The following is a 16,814-nucleotide window of genomic DNA, read 5'->3' as shown; positions in this document are numbered from 1 at the left end:
CACACATTACCACAGTGTCCATTAAAATAAAAAGTCACTACATCACCATCACAGTTGATGAGCAGGAATGCAGGAAGGTTTTATACCTGGCCTGCATGGCCACAAGGAACAGGAAACAGCGTACTGCCATTGAAGGGTATATACACCTAGCAGCACTGCAAGGTTATTCACTACTCACTAGCATACACTACATATACATTGTTTTCCATTTTGATGTTTTTTTTTTTACATTTTATTAGTAATTTTTTTGAAAGGGTAAGGGTAAGGCAGGTTCCATAAGCGCATATATAATTCAGGTACACATTACAGTGTTAGTAAGATTATCATGTCAAAATGTAACACAAAGTGAGCTTTTTTATTTTATTCCAAAAGCAAAATAATAGTCAAAAAATAGAAATTATATACCATTTGAGGGCATAATACTACAGCATTACATATATCTAGGTTAGCTGAAGTCATTCAGAGAAACACTAGGTGATCCCCGTATGTTATATGCAGACTGTTCAGTACAGGACAATACATACATGGATCTGTTCAGTGAGTAATGGGGAAAATTAATAATCATAACCAGCGCCATCTCACTCTATATATACTGTTTTATTATGTGTCTTCTCTGATTATAACATGCAACAGCCACATGGTGATGTGACAGGATCAAACCATAAAATCTGGGAGTGTCTGCAAGCAAAGTGGGAGTGCAATGCAATTGCTGCAGAGCAGACATGTGTCTCCTCCCATTGTGAGAGTTGTCAATACAGGCAGATAGACTGTCTCCACCATTTGTGGGAGCAGACAGAGCAGATGAAGAAACAGATGTCCAAAAAGGCGTGCTAGAGGAAAAGGGGACAGAGGATGTAAGGTTAACAGTTCTGTATTAGTAAATCACTATCCATCCTGACATGGATACGCACCAGCAGTAAGGACCCTTGCTGTTACACTTCTCAAGTGTAGTCAGTACAAAACGTTCCTAATGAGAGGCTAGTCCTTTGGGATGGGCAAAGACTGACAGTTTCCTCACTACAAGAGACTTAGCCATGCAAACCCCATAGATCCCAGAGGTGTATGGACATTTTGTAACACAGCATTGCATTGTCCATGGCATTTAGTCCAATGAAGAGGCAAAAACGGGTTTGTTTGCTCTCTCTTCCAGCCAAGGGGCAGTTGGGACACAGAATCACTCAGCAAAGTGACCAGAAGTCTCGGAGGAGCGGTTGCCCCAGGCCCATTAATCGAACAAGCCCCAAAAGGTTGGCTCATGGCTGCCAAGGTGGGGAGAGTTTAAGGGGAGGAGAGTTTAAGAGGCAGTGACAGCAATTACAACTGAGCATTTCAAGCAGAAGCAGGAATCAGGTGAGGACTGAGGACAAAAAGACAGGAGCAACATTCTTAGTGTATGACATACTCAAAACCCACAGTCAAATTATGGGCTTGACAGCTCAGGCTTGACTCTCCATCTTTTCGAGAGCAAAAATCTGAATGGTTGTTTTGGATTTTTTTAATGTTTCCATTTATTTTTTATTATTGCGTTTTTTAAAAAATTTGTTCTATTTCCTCCAAAAAGTTTAGGATACAAAGGGAATCTGAAAACTCCCCTGTAAACAATCCCTGCTTTGCTCCCTTTGAGTGGTATGGCACGCTTCCTGGAGGATTTTGCTGGAGAAAGTATTTGTTTGGTCTGTTTTCAAGTTGTGTTTAAGCACACTGTTCCCAGTGTCCAGGTCGGCATGGAGCCGGAGTGCAGTCCCTGTTATCAGCACTTATTTAGGAAGGGTGGATGGAGAAAGCACAAAGCAGGTGGGTACCCTACAAAGAAGGGACTGTTGGTGAATATAAAGCAGACAGGAAATAAATGGGAACAGATGACAAGGAGAGAAGGAGAGATTTCTGTATGCACTTGTACTGTATGTATGACTGTATGTACAATGTAGTTTGTCCGAGGTTTGTAGAATCGGTGTGAAAAGCGCACAGATTTCCAACAGTACTGAAGTAAGAATGCAACTGAAGATACAAAGAAGATGGGGATATGGTAGTAGATCAATGCAATCAGATTTTATGTTTAGATTTAGGTCTATTTAGGGAAGATGTATGTTTGGGAGGGTGTAGGGAAGATGTAGGAGCTTGCTTGTGGGAAGGTTTGGTGCACGAAGTTAAAGGTTGAATTAGGGATGGTACAGGAGATGCAAATTAGATTTCTGGAAACTGGATGAAAATGGACAATTGGGAGTGCTGATGTTAGATTATATGAGTCCTTGGGTCTGTGTTCAGAGAAGTATTTCAACATTCCCTGAGAACACAGCCATCAAAGCAGAAAAAGAACCTGCATCACTGCTCTCTATTCACTGTTCTTAAAACAGCCCTGCATTATTTACCAATATTCTCTGCTTTTGTTCCTCCAGCTTTTAGCATCAACTTATTTCTTAGAAAATCTACAAATTTACAAAGCTTTTTTTTCTGTTTTGCTCCTTCTCAGTGTTAAAATTAAATATTTTCTTTGAACAAATATGACAGAATGGCCACACTTCAGGAGAGGCCTTCTGAGGCTCAGCAAGGAAGTAACATAGGGTTTTTTAAGTTCACTGATGATAATGTCAGTGTTTGGTCTCACTTCCCTCAGGAGAAAAAAGCAAGGTCCTGTCCAGAGGGGAGCATGTGCTTCACAACAAAGGGATGGGGTCTGGTTTCCCCCTCTGGTCCAGAGGATAACAGGTCAACAAAGGTGCTATCACTCACTGCTTCAGTTCAGCAGGAGAGAATAATGGCTGCAGAGAGGAGAGATCAGATAGAGAGCCAGGCTATCAGCTGGATGACACAGCAATGGATCTGTTTTTGGTGATAGAAGTGGGATGATGTGGGATCTGTAGGATGCAATGACATGTCTCCAAACATGCTTAAAAACATGAGCGCTGGTGAACCAAGGATTGCTAAGCAGGAAGCTCTCCCATTTTTTAAAACTCTAGATTATATTTGTTTCCTTTTTTGTCTTGCTGTTGGGGCTTTGCTGTGCTTAAAAACTCTTCCTTCCTTACTGCTCACTGTCATCTTTTCCTTTCTCCTTCTTGTCCTTCCCCTTCTTCTTCTTCTTCTTCTTCTTGGCTTCATCCTTCTTGTCATCACTCTGGTCCTGGCGGATGGATATGAAGGCAGGGGAACCAGGGATGAGGAAGGCTTCGGGGACCTCTCCAGGCTTCAGGTGCTGGGGAGGACCAGGGCCTGGGCCATAGCGGAAATGCCAGCTGTTACTGTTCAGTCCAGCACCTACTGGAGGGGAAGCCTCACCCCCTTCAGCATCTGAAAGGAAAGAAGAAAGTGAAATTCTGTCAAATACCAACACTATACAACAATCATGACCAACAGTTGTGCCATCAGTAACAACAGCAACAAAGTTAAAGTAGATCTTCCCATTAACAATAAATTATTAATTGTATCAATAAGGTTGTTTTTTAGCCATCTTGCAAAAATTTGCAGTATGCCCACCAACTGTTATGCTGGACATACTTATAGGAACTCATGGTTTCATTGCCAGGAGCCCAGTATAACTGTAACTACTGAAGGGGAAGCAATTCAGCCTTGACGAGTAGACTCAGCACGACACAGCAGGAAGGAGTGATAAGCAGGACTGGCAGCCTTTATTCAGAGACTGATAAGAAGGAAATCACAGCATGCACTATACTGTGATAGAGGGACTGTGACTGCATTAGCTGTGAGGGAAACAACATCAAACCCTCTCCTTTTTAGCAAAGGCTACAGGAAATCTGGAAAGGTTAGACAGGCAAAGAGTAAGCTTACAGAAAAAGAAACAAAGGCAGTTACATGATATTCTGACATGGATTAGCAAAACCGGGTGACTCGGGTCGACCCCATACCCTGGTCCGATGATGAAAGCAGGCTGCATAGTGTTGCACAGATGAGGTAAGAGCTGTTTCACACAAGTGCACAGCTCAACATGCTTGCCTTAAGGATAGACCGAGGAGCTAGCTTCCATGATTAACATGACTTCGGTACAACTCAAGGACAGAGATTTAGTCAGTATTTTACATTTGATACATAACTCTCCCTTTTCATTCAGTGATGTCTTGGGCATCTTATGTACTGACTAACCAAGAATGGCTGGCCCTAACAATTAATATAAAAAAGAGGAAACATTGCATGAAAATTTAATTTTGGAGAACACAGCATCAACTTTAGTCACAGGACACTAGTACCACACAGTTATATGATTATTTACTGTTTTAATTTATTATTCATTATGAAATTTATTTTGTACAGCTTCATCTCAGACACAATACTGGTACAGTATGTGATTATAATACCACAAAGTGGAAAATAATATAATGCTATAAAGTGCATCAATAATGCACAGCAGTATATGACAATAGTTCTATACAGCACAATGCAGCAACATAAAGCAAGATCATGCAAACAACGAAGTATAAGAATATGGAGTAGTGTGTGGTGTAAAAAGAGTGTGCATGTTGCATAACAGTAAAAAGGAAAAATAGGCTGAAAATAGTAATGTCTCATTTAAGCAGAACAGTCACTTGGTAATATGATGCATTTTAATGTATTACATAATACTTCAACTATTTACTATGTTGTACAACATTCCTTTTTGTTTTGGATTTATAAAATAATTTCACACACATTTGTATAAGTGTATGAGTGGTAGGTGAATCCTAATATATCCAGGCTGGATCGTTACCAATCTTTGACAGCTAATCTAGCTATGTATCATTATGAGATCTACAGCAGCCAGGTTATTTCAGTGCCATTATTGTCTATACTGCCATAAAATGGCTACAGTCTGTATGTAAGTACTAAAGTAGCTTGTGATTCTGGAATAGGATACAGACTGCCATGACCCTGCTCAAGACAAGTAGTTAATGAAAATGGATGGATAGATGGAAAACTGTTTTCACCTTTCACCTTTCACCTTTAGTACCAGAATACTCACAATTTCACTTCCTAGGCATTGTGAAAAAAAAAAAAAAGAAAAACTAACGAATGCAATCACAAACAAAGCATTCTCAAAATAAAACAATCCTGTCAATAAAATACAATCATTGATAGACACACCAACTGAGCCAATAATAAATATGGTGCCTTGGGGTTGCGCAATCAGCTTATCATACAGTCATCATTAGACTTTACAACCAAACCCCAGGACTTGAAAATAATAGAATAAGATTGGTGGGAAATCCGTTGTAAGTTCGTGTTGTTGTAAGTTGCATATGCCGTATGCTGAGGACTACCTGTCTGACAGTGTTGTTTCCAAAGACTCTCAGCACTTTGCTTATGGTATCCCTGTTTATTACAGTATTAAGACTTGGGGTATTTCATTAAAAAGAGGGCAAAAAAATTGAAAGAAATTTTTTTCATGTTACATGTCGCAATCTTGAATGATTTTGTTAAATGTTCCGCTCTTACTTAATACCTACTCTTTACCATAAGACATCCAACTCTTCTGCTCTCAGCCTCTCAATCTCTCTTTGGTCCCTACATCATACCACTTACGTCAGCCATTTTCAGAAATTGCCCAGAAGGCCTACCAGCAGGCTTCAGGAGTGGCAGGCAGGAGAAGGTAAACAGTATGGGATGCTGGGAGGGAAACCAGTGCAGTAATATCCTCTACCTCTTCACCTGATAATGATAAATCTCTTCATAATGCCCCTTCTCATCTTGTTCTGGCACTATATAAAACCATAATAGACTAAGAGACCTAAGTACAGACGTCCTTTCTCTCTCAAGTGGCTCAACATGACAAGCATTGTAAGCACCACCCACTGTAAGATTTCTCCCCACAGTGAAGGCAGCCAGCATGCGGTCTCTACAGTGGTTCCAGGAGGACAATTTTGCACACAATCACAACAAAATTCTTAAAACCTTTATCAGTTAATATGAAAAAACTGAATATCCTAGAAATGAATATAACTGTAGGTGACGAATGACTCGTAGTTCCATTCTAGGGGTTAAGGAACTGCTGGCAGCATCAATAAAGGTGATGTCTGGCAGGCAACAATTCCAAACATATATATCATATATATGCACAAAATCTTACCTAGATCCATGACACTTGATGTAAAAGCAATATGTCACAAGAAGCTCCTGACCTTATACCTCTGACGAGGGCTACCAAAAGTACAGGCAACGCATACAGCAGAACACACACACACACTTTCTGAACCGCTTGTCCCATACGGGGTCGCAGGGAGCCGGAGCCTACCCGACAACACAGGGTGTAGGGCCGGAGGGGGAGGGGACACACCCAGGACGGGACGCCAGTCCGTCGCAAGGCACCCCAAGCAGGACTCGAACCCCAGACCCACTGGAGAGCAGGACCCTGTCCAACCCACTGCGCCACCACAACCCCCACAGCACAACACATCACATCATAATAGCCTTCTGTTTTGGTCATCTGAAAAGCCTTGATGATATTCCAGTTCTCAGAGATACTGTGTGATAATTTGCCTTCAGCACTTTACTCTTTTTACTTTAATTTTTCATTTTTCACAGCTGCTATTTTCAAATTTTTCACAAATGTCATTATTCATTAGAATACATATGAGATCTCACTGGGATGTATAAGTTGAAACTTCATGATGCAGCTCTAGATTTGAATTACTCTGGTTTAATGCTGTTAGTTAGCAGTTATAGTGGTCTTTTAAGTGAGAGCTATATGTTGGCAAAAAACTGTGGGAAAAATTCCAGTGAGAAAAACAGGAAATCCACACACACACACACACACACACACACACACACACACACACACAGTCTGAAGCCACTCGTCCCAAGCAGGGTAGCGGCGAGCCGGAACCTAACCCGGCAATGCAGGGCACAATGCTGGACGGGGAGGGGACACACCCAGGATGAGACACCAGCCTACCACCAGGCACCCCAAGCAGGATTCAAACCCCAGACCCACCGGACAGCAGGCCCTGGCCAAACCCACTGTACCACCACACCCCCGCGCCCCTGTGCCGCCCTACAGGAAATCCATTGAGGAAAAATATAAGTTTTCACAACAGCAGCAGTAACACCCAGCTGTGGAAGTAATTGACTTGGACGGGGAAGCAACATTCTTTTTGAAATTTTTTTGAAAAAGAATTGTCCTCATTACAGAGGTTAAAGGGAACATTGGCTGTACTAAGCAACACAAATTTGTTTATGAGAAAGTAATTTTTTTTTCAAGAAAATTCCTCTTGGGAACAAGCTATGTTTTGATTATGATAAGAAGACCTAATCCACATTGGTAAGGCTTTCTGCACTGCCAGAAAACCAGTGAGGGTCCAACTATTCGGTCAGAGTATAACATTAATGAGGCTGGGAAGACGATGCAGTTACATTTGCATGACACGCTAACATGGTAGGCTAAATGAAACAAAGTTTAATTGTCAAGATGAAGAAGTGATTTAAGTTTTGCATTTTACATGAACCGAATCTTCAAGTTTTTTAACTAGACATCTGAATGAGCAAGTTACAGCAGTGGATTGGACAAGTGGATAACCAGAGAAATAAATTAGTGAGCTGACTAGTGAGTAAAAGTAGGGCAGGAAAACTTTGTGAGATGTCAAAATATTGAACGAGAATAACTTTAGACTCCCTCAAGTAACACTACTGCCAGAACACATGGTTTAGTACAGTCTATTACAGTATGTTGCTGTTAGATCATTTGAATCTCCTTTGTCTCACATAAAGTTAGTCTAGTCCAATGTGCCTTGTTGACAAACACTGCTTTACACCAAATACTATGGGCTGTCGCTCCTACTGTCACTGCTTTCCTTTCCTCACAACTCTTTTCTCATTAACCCCCCCACACACACTAGTTAAATCTAGTCTGCCCTCTCACCTTTACTGTCTCAATTGATAACACAAACGAGTCTGGAGGAGAAACAGAGGTAAGAGCTTTACATTAACACTGGTTGACTTTTAAATCTGTGGATATGTGTTGTTGAATTAATGGTGTACTTACATTTATCATTATTATTTGTAATCTCCTTTTACTGCTATGTGGACACAAACATTTTTGAAATATTAATTTGGGAAAAGGGACAGAAGTAAAAATTGAGGAAATAACTGGAGAGAAAAAGAAAAAAGGGTAGAAGATGTTGAGAAAGGAAAGAAAAGCGACAGGGAGAGGGTAAGATAAAGAGGGAGTGAGATCTGTGATGTCTGCATTGTCAGTCAGGGCTCATGCAGCAAGGAAACAGAGCCCCGCCAAGCTCTCAGGGGGCTCTTCAGTCGAGCCTGCCTCTGTGGATCCCCCCTCCTTGTCTATTTCTTGCTGGCAGGTTGGTAACAAAGAGACATGCCTCACCCAGTGCAGCTGTACACATTTTATTTGCAGCAATCTGATTTGTCGATCATTGTTTCAATGCTGAATCAGCTACCTCCACCCCCCTCACCCCACGACTGACCTTTGGTGTAACAGAGTGACACATCTCCACACGACAGCCAGTCTGCCCATGCAAATGTAATATCATTACAGCCATTCCATCCATGATTGGAGTTAGGCATGTAAGGGTCACTTTGAGTGATCGTAGAGATTTGAAAGAGCTCATGAAAGATAAAACAGCTATTAGGTTCACAGGGACCAAAGTTTTCTGTGTCTTTGTGCTCCTGATTTCAGGAATTGTTCATTGTAGCAAAATCAGTATGAGACTTAACTTATCGGTCTGCATTATTCATTTATTCCAGTCAATCCAGACTCATGGTAGAGTGCAGAACTTACATAACAGAAGGCTGAATGAGGGAGGCGTGTGTTCTTGACATGTACATCATTTTGAAAGTACATTGCAGTATCTTCTTCCTGTTTTTTGTTGTCACAAGATTTGGTTATTCATTTTCAGTCATTTGAGGTGCGACTTGGCTGTGCTATTTATCTGTAAAAATCAGAGCTTTCAGGTGTAGTTAGAGATGCAAGTTAATAGTTCTCAATTTGTGAGCTACCAGTGATAGAAATGGAGTTGTGTGTTAATGAGTTAGTATTGTTTTGTGAATTGTGAATGTGAATCTTCAAAAATGAGACAATGAGATCTGAAACACTGAGAATTTTCTGAATCTCCAACAAGAAACCAAAAATTACATGACATGAAACTGCTTAAGGAAGGGGAAAACAATTTATCCAAAGAAAAGAGAGAACGTGAGTACATTGCCCTCAGCACTGACAATACAGTAAATATTACTGATTTGTTAATGAAACCATTTTCTGGGAACAAATTGTGTTGATTCTTGAAGAACTATGAAAGTGACATGAGTTTATACTTGTGGCTTTTAATAGCTTGCACACAACTCTGCTTTGGCCATGCATATTTGTAAAGTTCAAAAGTCTGGGTCATTATCGAAAGATCACAATGTAATTACAACTTTCTTCCAGTGCCAGTAAGAGCTTAGTTCCCTGAGCTTGACTACTCTGTCTGCATTAATGGAATCTCTGGTGCCTTGCTGGGGTCCCAGAACCTGACCACTTTACTTAGGCAGTGTGCCTTACTGTGATTTGATTTTTTGATACTGTTGGGATTGATAAGTTAAAAAAACAAAAAACATTAATCAATGGAATGAAAGGTTTTAGCTTGGAGACAGTCAATTTAGATATGCAGAGTCATGGTCCAGAAACAAATGAAAAACACATATGATCCCCTGTGTAAATTTAAAGGCGGATATTCAGGTAAAACTGTATAAACATGAACATTGAGGGTTACCTACAGAAATATTGTGTGCAGAGTAATCTGTACAAACATGGTGTTGCAGGGAGAACTGCAGAAATACTGTGGCATAAGATAATGTATGGAGACAAGAGTTGCAAGATCGCTTCTGTGATTTGTTGCTGTGTAGCATAAATTTTGTAGACATATCCGTGCTAGGTAATCTGTAGTGACATGGGGGTAGAGGGGAATCTGTGTAGATATGGTAGCTCTGTGTAGATTGGTGCAAGGCAATCTATGGGCAGGTGGCGATGCACAAGGATCTGTGGAGACATGGACATGGAGACATGGCTGAGACATTATGCAACCATTAGCAGGCTCCCAGAAGACTTTTTTCAGTCAACCACTGAGAAACCAGAGGAACCTCTCTGCACCACCCTCTGTATCCTATAAGCACCTCTCTTCACTGCAGGGCAAACCTCAAACTGTTATTAATTACAAGAATGAAACAGCTGTGGCCCTGTTTTGGCTTGCTCTCCCTCCTTTGTATGCAGTAAATGTGAACATACTGTATATACACTGCTTGCACATCACAGAGGCAAGCCACACCTCTCTTGCCACCTCTCACTCAGGCCATGCCAGGTGAAGCTATAAGACCACAACACAGGCAAGTGTGCAACTGTGCAGACATTTATTAGTGAAGTCACATTTGTACCAGTATTTATATGTTCATAGCCCATACCCATAAACAAATTGCAACACTATTTTGGATGGGAGATGACAGCGTCTTTTCAAGCATCTGCAGAAATGTTAGCTTATATTATGGGAATGTTATCCTAACTGCTCTTTCCATCAAACAGGTTAGTGAGCCATTTAGAGTCTTAAAGGCTTTGTCCTTACTACGAGAGCAGTGCTTTTAAGACATAAATGTGGTCCACAAGAGGTGAGGCAACTAAACGATCATCCATTAAAACCGGATCAAATCCCCACGTATGAATAATTTATGTATGTGTCATTTAAACCCTATGCACAGGTTTGATAACTGTTTTCTCTGGATCTCTCTCCTTCCGTGTTTTAAAATGGTCTCTACAAAACTAAGCTTGTATTTCTTGGAGTTTTAAGAGTGATCTCCTTAAATGCTTAAACAAGTGCGAGGAATGACAGAAACTGACAGGAGGGAAAGGGAGAGTAATGTAAGACAGAAAATGACAGACAGTGATTTTTGTAAAACAAGTGTGGTAGGGAGGCAGTGGAGAGAGGGGTGGAGGACAAGAAGGCAAAGAAGAGCAAAGCTAATAAGAATAGAGAAAGGTATTGAAGAGAGATGATGGACACAGGGAGTGATGAAGAATATAAATGACAGAGAAAAAGCAAGGTAGAAAGGATAACAAAAAAACGATAGTGAATTAATAGAGTCGAAGATATGGTATGAAAGAAGACGGAGGTAGAAAGGAAGAGCGAGGTAAACAAATAGCAAGGAAAACGGTAATAGAGAGGCATATAGGAAAGAGTGGGAGAAAAACAGAGGAAGGCAAGATGTAAAACACAGACGGAGAGTGAGACAAGACCGTGAATGTGGGTACAAGAGAGGCAAGGCAGAGGAGTAAAGCAAGGTAAAACACAGAAATGAGAGAGAAATAAAGAACACTGCACTCGAAATGGGGTGAGAGTAATAGAAGAAAACGGCAAAGAGACCAATGCTACAGGCAGCAACTCATAATTGGAAAATCTTGGCCCTTGATGAAGCCCCAGAACTGAGCTAGCAGCCCAGGTATTCTGGCCTGAGACTGTGCATTGGGTGAGAGGTTTTTACCACTAGAAAAAAGAACTGTCATTCACAGTTTTATGGCAAATGGGTATATTTAAAAAATACGGTCTTGTTCCGGTAGCCCTTCCTCTTCATTCTGACTATACAAATGTCCCTCTGGTTCCTTATCCTCATCAGGGTACTCTGTGGACAAATCAGTGCTTGTGCTGCCCCATCTCAAAGTTGGAAGGTCACAAGTTGCATAACATCCTTCAGTGCCCTTTATACCTGCAGGTTAATGCATGTGCAGGGCCCACAGACCTCTCAACACAATGCCCCCATCACCCTTTTACATAAACCCCTGCAGGTGGGAAGTGTTACTGGTACCTGGTGCCTGTCAGGAAACAAGCCAGAGATAAACAGCAACCTGCAGTAAACTTGCCACTGCTGCACCGAACAAGTGAATATGTAGGTCACTCTCCTCTCCCTCGTGTTCCATCACTGCTGCAGCCACTGCCTCTCCTCCCTCTCTCTCCAACGCTGTATCTGCCTCCCACCCCCCATCTGTTCAGGCTATGAATGGTTGCTATGGAAACTGCCTCTTCCATAGGCAAGGCGGAGCTCCTCTACCAGAGCCAGTGATGCTCCTGAAGAGCCAAAATGCTCCCCTAGCAACAGCCCTCCTCCTCTTGCTGCACCAGTCAACTGGGGTACAGATCTCAAAACAGGGTGTGAACCCTCAGCCTTTGCAGTAGAAGCAGGAGCAAACCCCTTTGCCTTCACGTTGTGATTTTAGCACTGCTACTCTCGGCTGTTTTCCAACATTTCTAAGGCTCCATTCTGTTTCCCTCCCCCAGGTAGCCAGCTTCATCTGAACCTCAATGCACCTGTTCAAGTGGTTGCCAAGCTGGATCTTTGTAAGCAGAATGCAACATGGGAAAGAATTTAAGACCAAATGAATCATTAGCTAATTTTTTACATCCAAGGAACAGACAAAGGGTTACTAATTTTACACATTGCAGATATACTTAAAATTTGTCTTGTGTATGCTTTTTCTCACTAACAGAGAGACTATCAAGGTTTGGCGGAAACTCATTTAAGGATAAAGAGCCTACCAACTCATGCCAGCCATTGCTACAACTACTGGCCAAACTGAAAAAGACATTAGTGCTTAATGGTAAGCAGCAAAAGCACCACTGATATCTCTTTGGCAGTTTATCAACATCTCTTGTCTTTTGGCTTTGGAGGCAAAGATCTCACTTTGGTGATGGAATACCACTAATGAGAGCATTTTGTCACGCACAATCTCTGAACTTTGAGCAATTTTTGAGAACGTAATTGCTACAAATTATTACTTCATTACTTCAATAATTGTGCATTCCCTTCCCTCCTTCCAAAGCTACCATCTATTTCTCCCTCTGGCTCTCCAATACATTTTATTGCCAGCACCACTTTTGCCCAGACAGTTTCAAGATGAATATATTTTGACCTTAGATGAGCCTCCAATGGGGTCATTCTGTTCAAGCATGGACAAGCTCAAGCCAGGCTCACTGCTGACCCTATGAGCATCTGCTGTTTGTGCAGACAACAGCCCCAGGGTCTAGAGCTGTCACATGACTAAAGAGCTTAGCATGAGGAAAGGGTTCATTGCCTTGGAATGGAATCTGTAATCTACGTAATATGATTAGAGGGTTTTTCCAGGGGAATGAATCAAAACACTATGTCCTCACTTCTGCCTTCTTCTGTGTGTCCCTCTTTTTCAGCTGACTGACAGCAGTAACGTGGCATCATCAGGAAGAAAACCTCTGCATTCTAATTTAGACTCAATATCTGATCTGAGTAGGGGGTGCGGTGGCGCGGTGGCGCGGTCCTGCTGTCTAGTGGGTCTGGGGTTCGAGTCCCGCTTGGGGTGCCTTGCAACAGACTGGCGTCCCGTCCTGGGTGTGTCCTTACGCCCTGTGTTGCCGGGTTAGGCTCCGGTTCCCCGTGACCCCGTATGGGACGAGCGGTTCTGAAAATGTGTGTGTGTGTGTGTATCTGATCTGATGGTATAATCTCTGGTGAATGTATGAGAAAGACTTATAAATGACAGATTGATTTTAAGTAAATTATGTTCAAACGTTCAAGTTACAAATGTTTGAAGACAGGCATATTTTAGTTTATTGGCTTGTTTTAGTTGTGTTTTCTTTAGGTGTCTATTTTACAGCATAGTGGTTAGCGCTGCTGCCTTTGTACCCAAAAGATGAAGGTTCAACTCCCACCTCTAGCTATAGTACCATTGAGCAAGGTACTAACCCTAACTTACTCCAGTAAAGTTGCCCAGCTGTGTAAGTGGGTAAATAAGAGTACTTAGTTTAATATTGTAAGTTATTTTAAATGAATAAATGTATTTTCAAATGTAACCTTCATTTCTATACCAAACCATTAACTGGAAGTAAAATGCACACAAACAGAGCATGAGACAATATGACATTTACCATATTTATTTTACTGAAACTTTTCTCCAAAGTGACTTTCAATGCTAAGCTACTTAGAGTAATGAACCCATGTATACAGCAAAGTAATTTTAGTGGAGCAATTTAGAGTAAGTACCTTGCCTGAGGGTACTACAGCTAGAGGGGGGATTCAAACCTGCAACCTTTGAGCCCAATGGGAGCAGCTCTATCTACTACTGTAGCAGCTGACACAGAAATATAACTGATTTCTGTGCTGCAAAAGAGAAATTTTAGAAAATGCAAAGGCAAAAACTGATCAAAAGAAATAAACTGTAAAATGTTTGCATATGCAAAAATGTGTAGCTCCAGCATTCTTAACATGTAATATAAAGAACCAGTATACCATAAAAGATATGTACCTGTGTTATCTTCAGAAAAACTTAGTATAATGATAAGAATGATTAAAATATAAATTTAAAATTAAGTACAGAACACTTAATACCCTGAAGACCAGAAAGAACCACCTTCAATCTCTTCTACTAGGGAAAAGTGTGGACCTTTCTAAAATGATTGGCTATGGCTCCTGTGCTCTTTGTTCTGTCTCTACTCTACATGTCCTGTCTGCTGATTCAGGACAGATACCAGCAAGTTTAGAAGGATGAAATATCATTTTTAAGAACCCTTCTCATGTATGTCAGAAAATAGGTGGTGTTTCTATTACCCTTAACGGCTGCCTGTAACTTGTACTTTCAGAGCTTTTTCTCTTCTGAGCAATTTCTTAATAATTCTTGATAATGATGATTTTACATTTGCCTGCATTTCAATAATGAAACAGAAATTCAGAGATGAAATTGTAGTTTTCTGTCAAAATCTGAATATTTAATACATAGTCTGTTCAAATTTGTCAGTAAAACGACAGTAACTGAGCCATATGAAATGGAAATTTTGAACTATACATAATGTCAGTACTGTTCAGTCATAGTTGTTACTGCATTAGTCTATCATTCTTACCTCCAGATCCACTAGAGACAGTTGGCCAGTTCTGGACGAGAACACCGTGGGCTCCTTGCAGCACAGAGGACTCCTCCATGTGTACCGAGCTAAAGTAAGAGACATATCTTGAGTTTTTATGTTCATTTTTATGCCTTATATTTTAAAATTATGCAGAAATAAAACACATAAAATGTAATTAATCATTAAAAATCTTTTCAATGAATGCCAAAATAATTGTACTCATATTCCTCCACAAAACACAATAGTCACACAACAGGACTATTGAAAATGTCAAGGGCAGAATGCTCCACCACCTCCCAGACTTGTAGAAAGACAGAGTGTAATGTTAAAATACTGCAATGATATGTCCAAAGGCCTGGGGCTGAACCTGGGGGGTCAGACCTGTACAATAGCTCTTAGGATGACAGTGTTAAGACAGACAGCTGATGTATCTTACAACATCAACATAATAACTTAGGGTTAGTGTGCTGTTACAGGGTTAAGTATTAATAATGACTGCACTTTGCAGTAGTGTTTAAAAGGCAATTTATGATACAAAAATTAAATGGCATAGCCAACATATTAATTTACTGGTAGTTTAAACCACAAATAGGAATGATTACTATTGACCATGTCTAGTTCGCAAATTAAAAGTCCAAGTAAGGGTTTCAGGTGTGTAAATTCAGATGGAGATTTAAAGCACAAATGTGAGGCTGTTTCACGCCAGCCTTCCGTGTCTTCCTCCGCCTGTGCTGCAGTGGGAGAATGGCATGTCTGAGCTGCAAACATGTGATTGTATACCCTCTGCAAGACCCTGCAGTGCCCCCAGGGACCGCCTTTTTTCTAGCCCCCTTCAGTCCCACCCCCCACCCTCTCCATCTGCCACATCCTGGCTATCTATCTGTTTCAAGGAGGATTAGATGATAAGGCTATCCAAGGGCCCTGCCTCACTGCTAAAAATGACACCTGCTCTCAGCCAGACTGGTCCTTAAGAATAACTGCAGTGCCATTTTTCCTTGGTGTCCTACTTTAAACTACTTTATTAGCATACTGCTGCACTCTCTGTGCATACATACAGTTGATTCTGTGCACTTGAGCCTGAAGGAAATTCTGTGCTATTAGTCTCTTTATGTGTTGTTCATGTGGTGAGTACAAAGAAAGCTGTGTGCGGTTAACTGTTATCAGCTTGCCTGTTTGTATATTATTGTAAATGTGGACTGTATCAAAGCCTTGTATTGTTAGCGCTCTCCTGCTTGAATGCACTCATAAATACAGAGTGTATTAGAAAACATAAATCAAATAAAGATGGATGGGTGCGCACACACACACACACACATTTTCAGAACCGCTTGTCCCATACGGGGTCACGGAGCCTAACCCGGCAACACAGGGCGTAAGGCTGGAGGGGGAGGGGACACACCCAGGACGGGACGCCAGTCCGCCGCAAGGCACCCCAAGTGGGATTCGAACCCCAGACCCACTGGAGAGTAGGACTGTGGTCCAACCCACTGCGCCACCGCACCCCCTGGATGGGTGCAGTTAGTGTTTATTGCTTATCATATCTGTATGCATTGCAAATGCAGGGTATACTAAAGAGGTTGTGTGCTTTTAGCAGTTGCCCTTTATTGCGTTAAAGTGAAGTGTAAAGAATCACATTAAACATATAGAAACAGCATGGGTGCAGTTACAGTTTAGTCAGTTAACATGGTCTTATTTAGAAAAGGGAAGCTACACGTAGTTTGCATTTACACTATATGCCTGAGTGTTGGTACTAATTTTGAGCATATGGCAAAATCTCAGTGCTGTCAGCAAACACAAGAGAAACTTTCACAAGACGAGAAGGATAGACTCTCAATCAATAGGGCAGCTTTGGGCAACAGCGGGGGAGCGCTGAGGAACCAGTAGCGCTAGATATCAGGAGAGCACTGCTAGCATGGCACTATTATTTACAAGGTTGTCTCTTTGCAGGTTTGAGCATCAGTAGGAGTATGGATAGAAGTC

The 16,814-nt window shown here is 41.3% G+C and overlaps 1 protein-coding gene across 7 annotated transcripts in view; it reads right to left on the bottom strand.

Moving 5' to 3' along the window:
• Positions 1–1,894: 1,894 nt before the first annotated feature.
• The window catches only part of LOC108925319 (protocadherin alpha-C2-like), a 110,915-nt gene continuing 95,995 nt past the window's right edge, over positions 1,895–16,814 (bottom strand). For all 7 annotated transcript variants that reach the window (XM_029257251.1, XM_029257253.1, XM_029257252.1 and 4 more), the window contains exons 3-4: positions 14,832–14,920; positions 1,895–3,288 (exon numbers count right to left, since the gene is read on the bottom strand). In XM_029257251.1, the coding sequence (XP_029113084.1) occupies positions 3,023–3,288; positions 14,832–14,920 (355 nt within the window). In that variant the 3' untranslated portion in view covers positions 1,895–3,022. The remainder of the gene's footprint in view (positions 3,289–14,831; positions 14,921–16,814) is intronic.

This window comes from Scleropages formosus, chromosome 13 (assembly GCF_900964775.1).
Source record: "Scleropages formosus chromosome 13, fSclFor1.1, whole genome shotgun sequence".
Lineage (NCBI taxonomy): Eukaryota > Metazoa > Chordata > Actinopteri > Osteoglossiformes > Osteoglossidae > Scleropages > Scleropages formosus.
The sequence above is the reverse complement of the archived record's forward strand: the minus strand, read 5'-3'. Positions and strand labels throughout refer to the sequence as shown.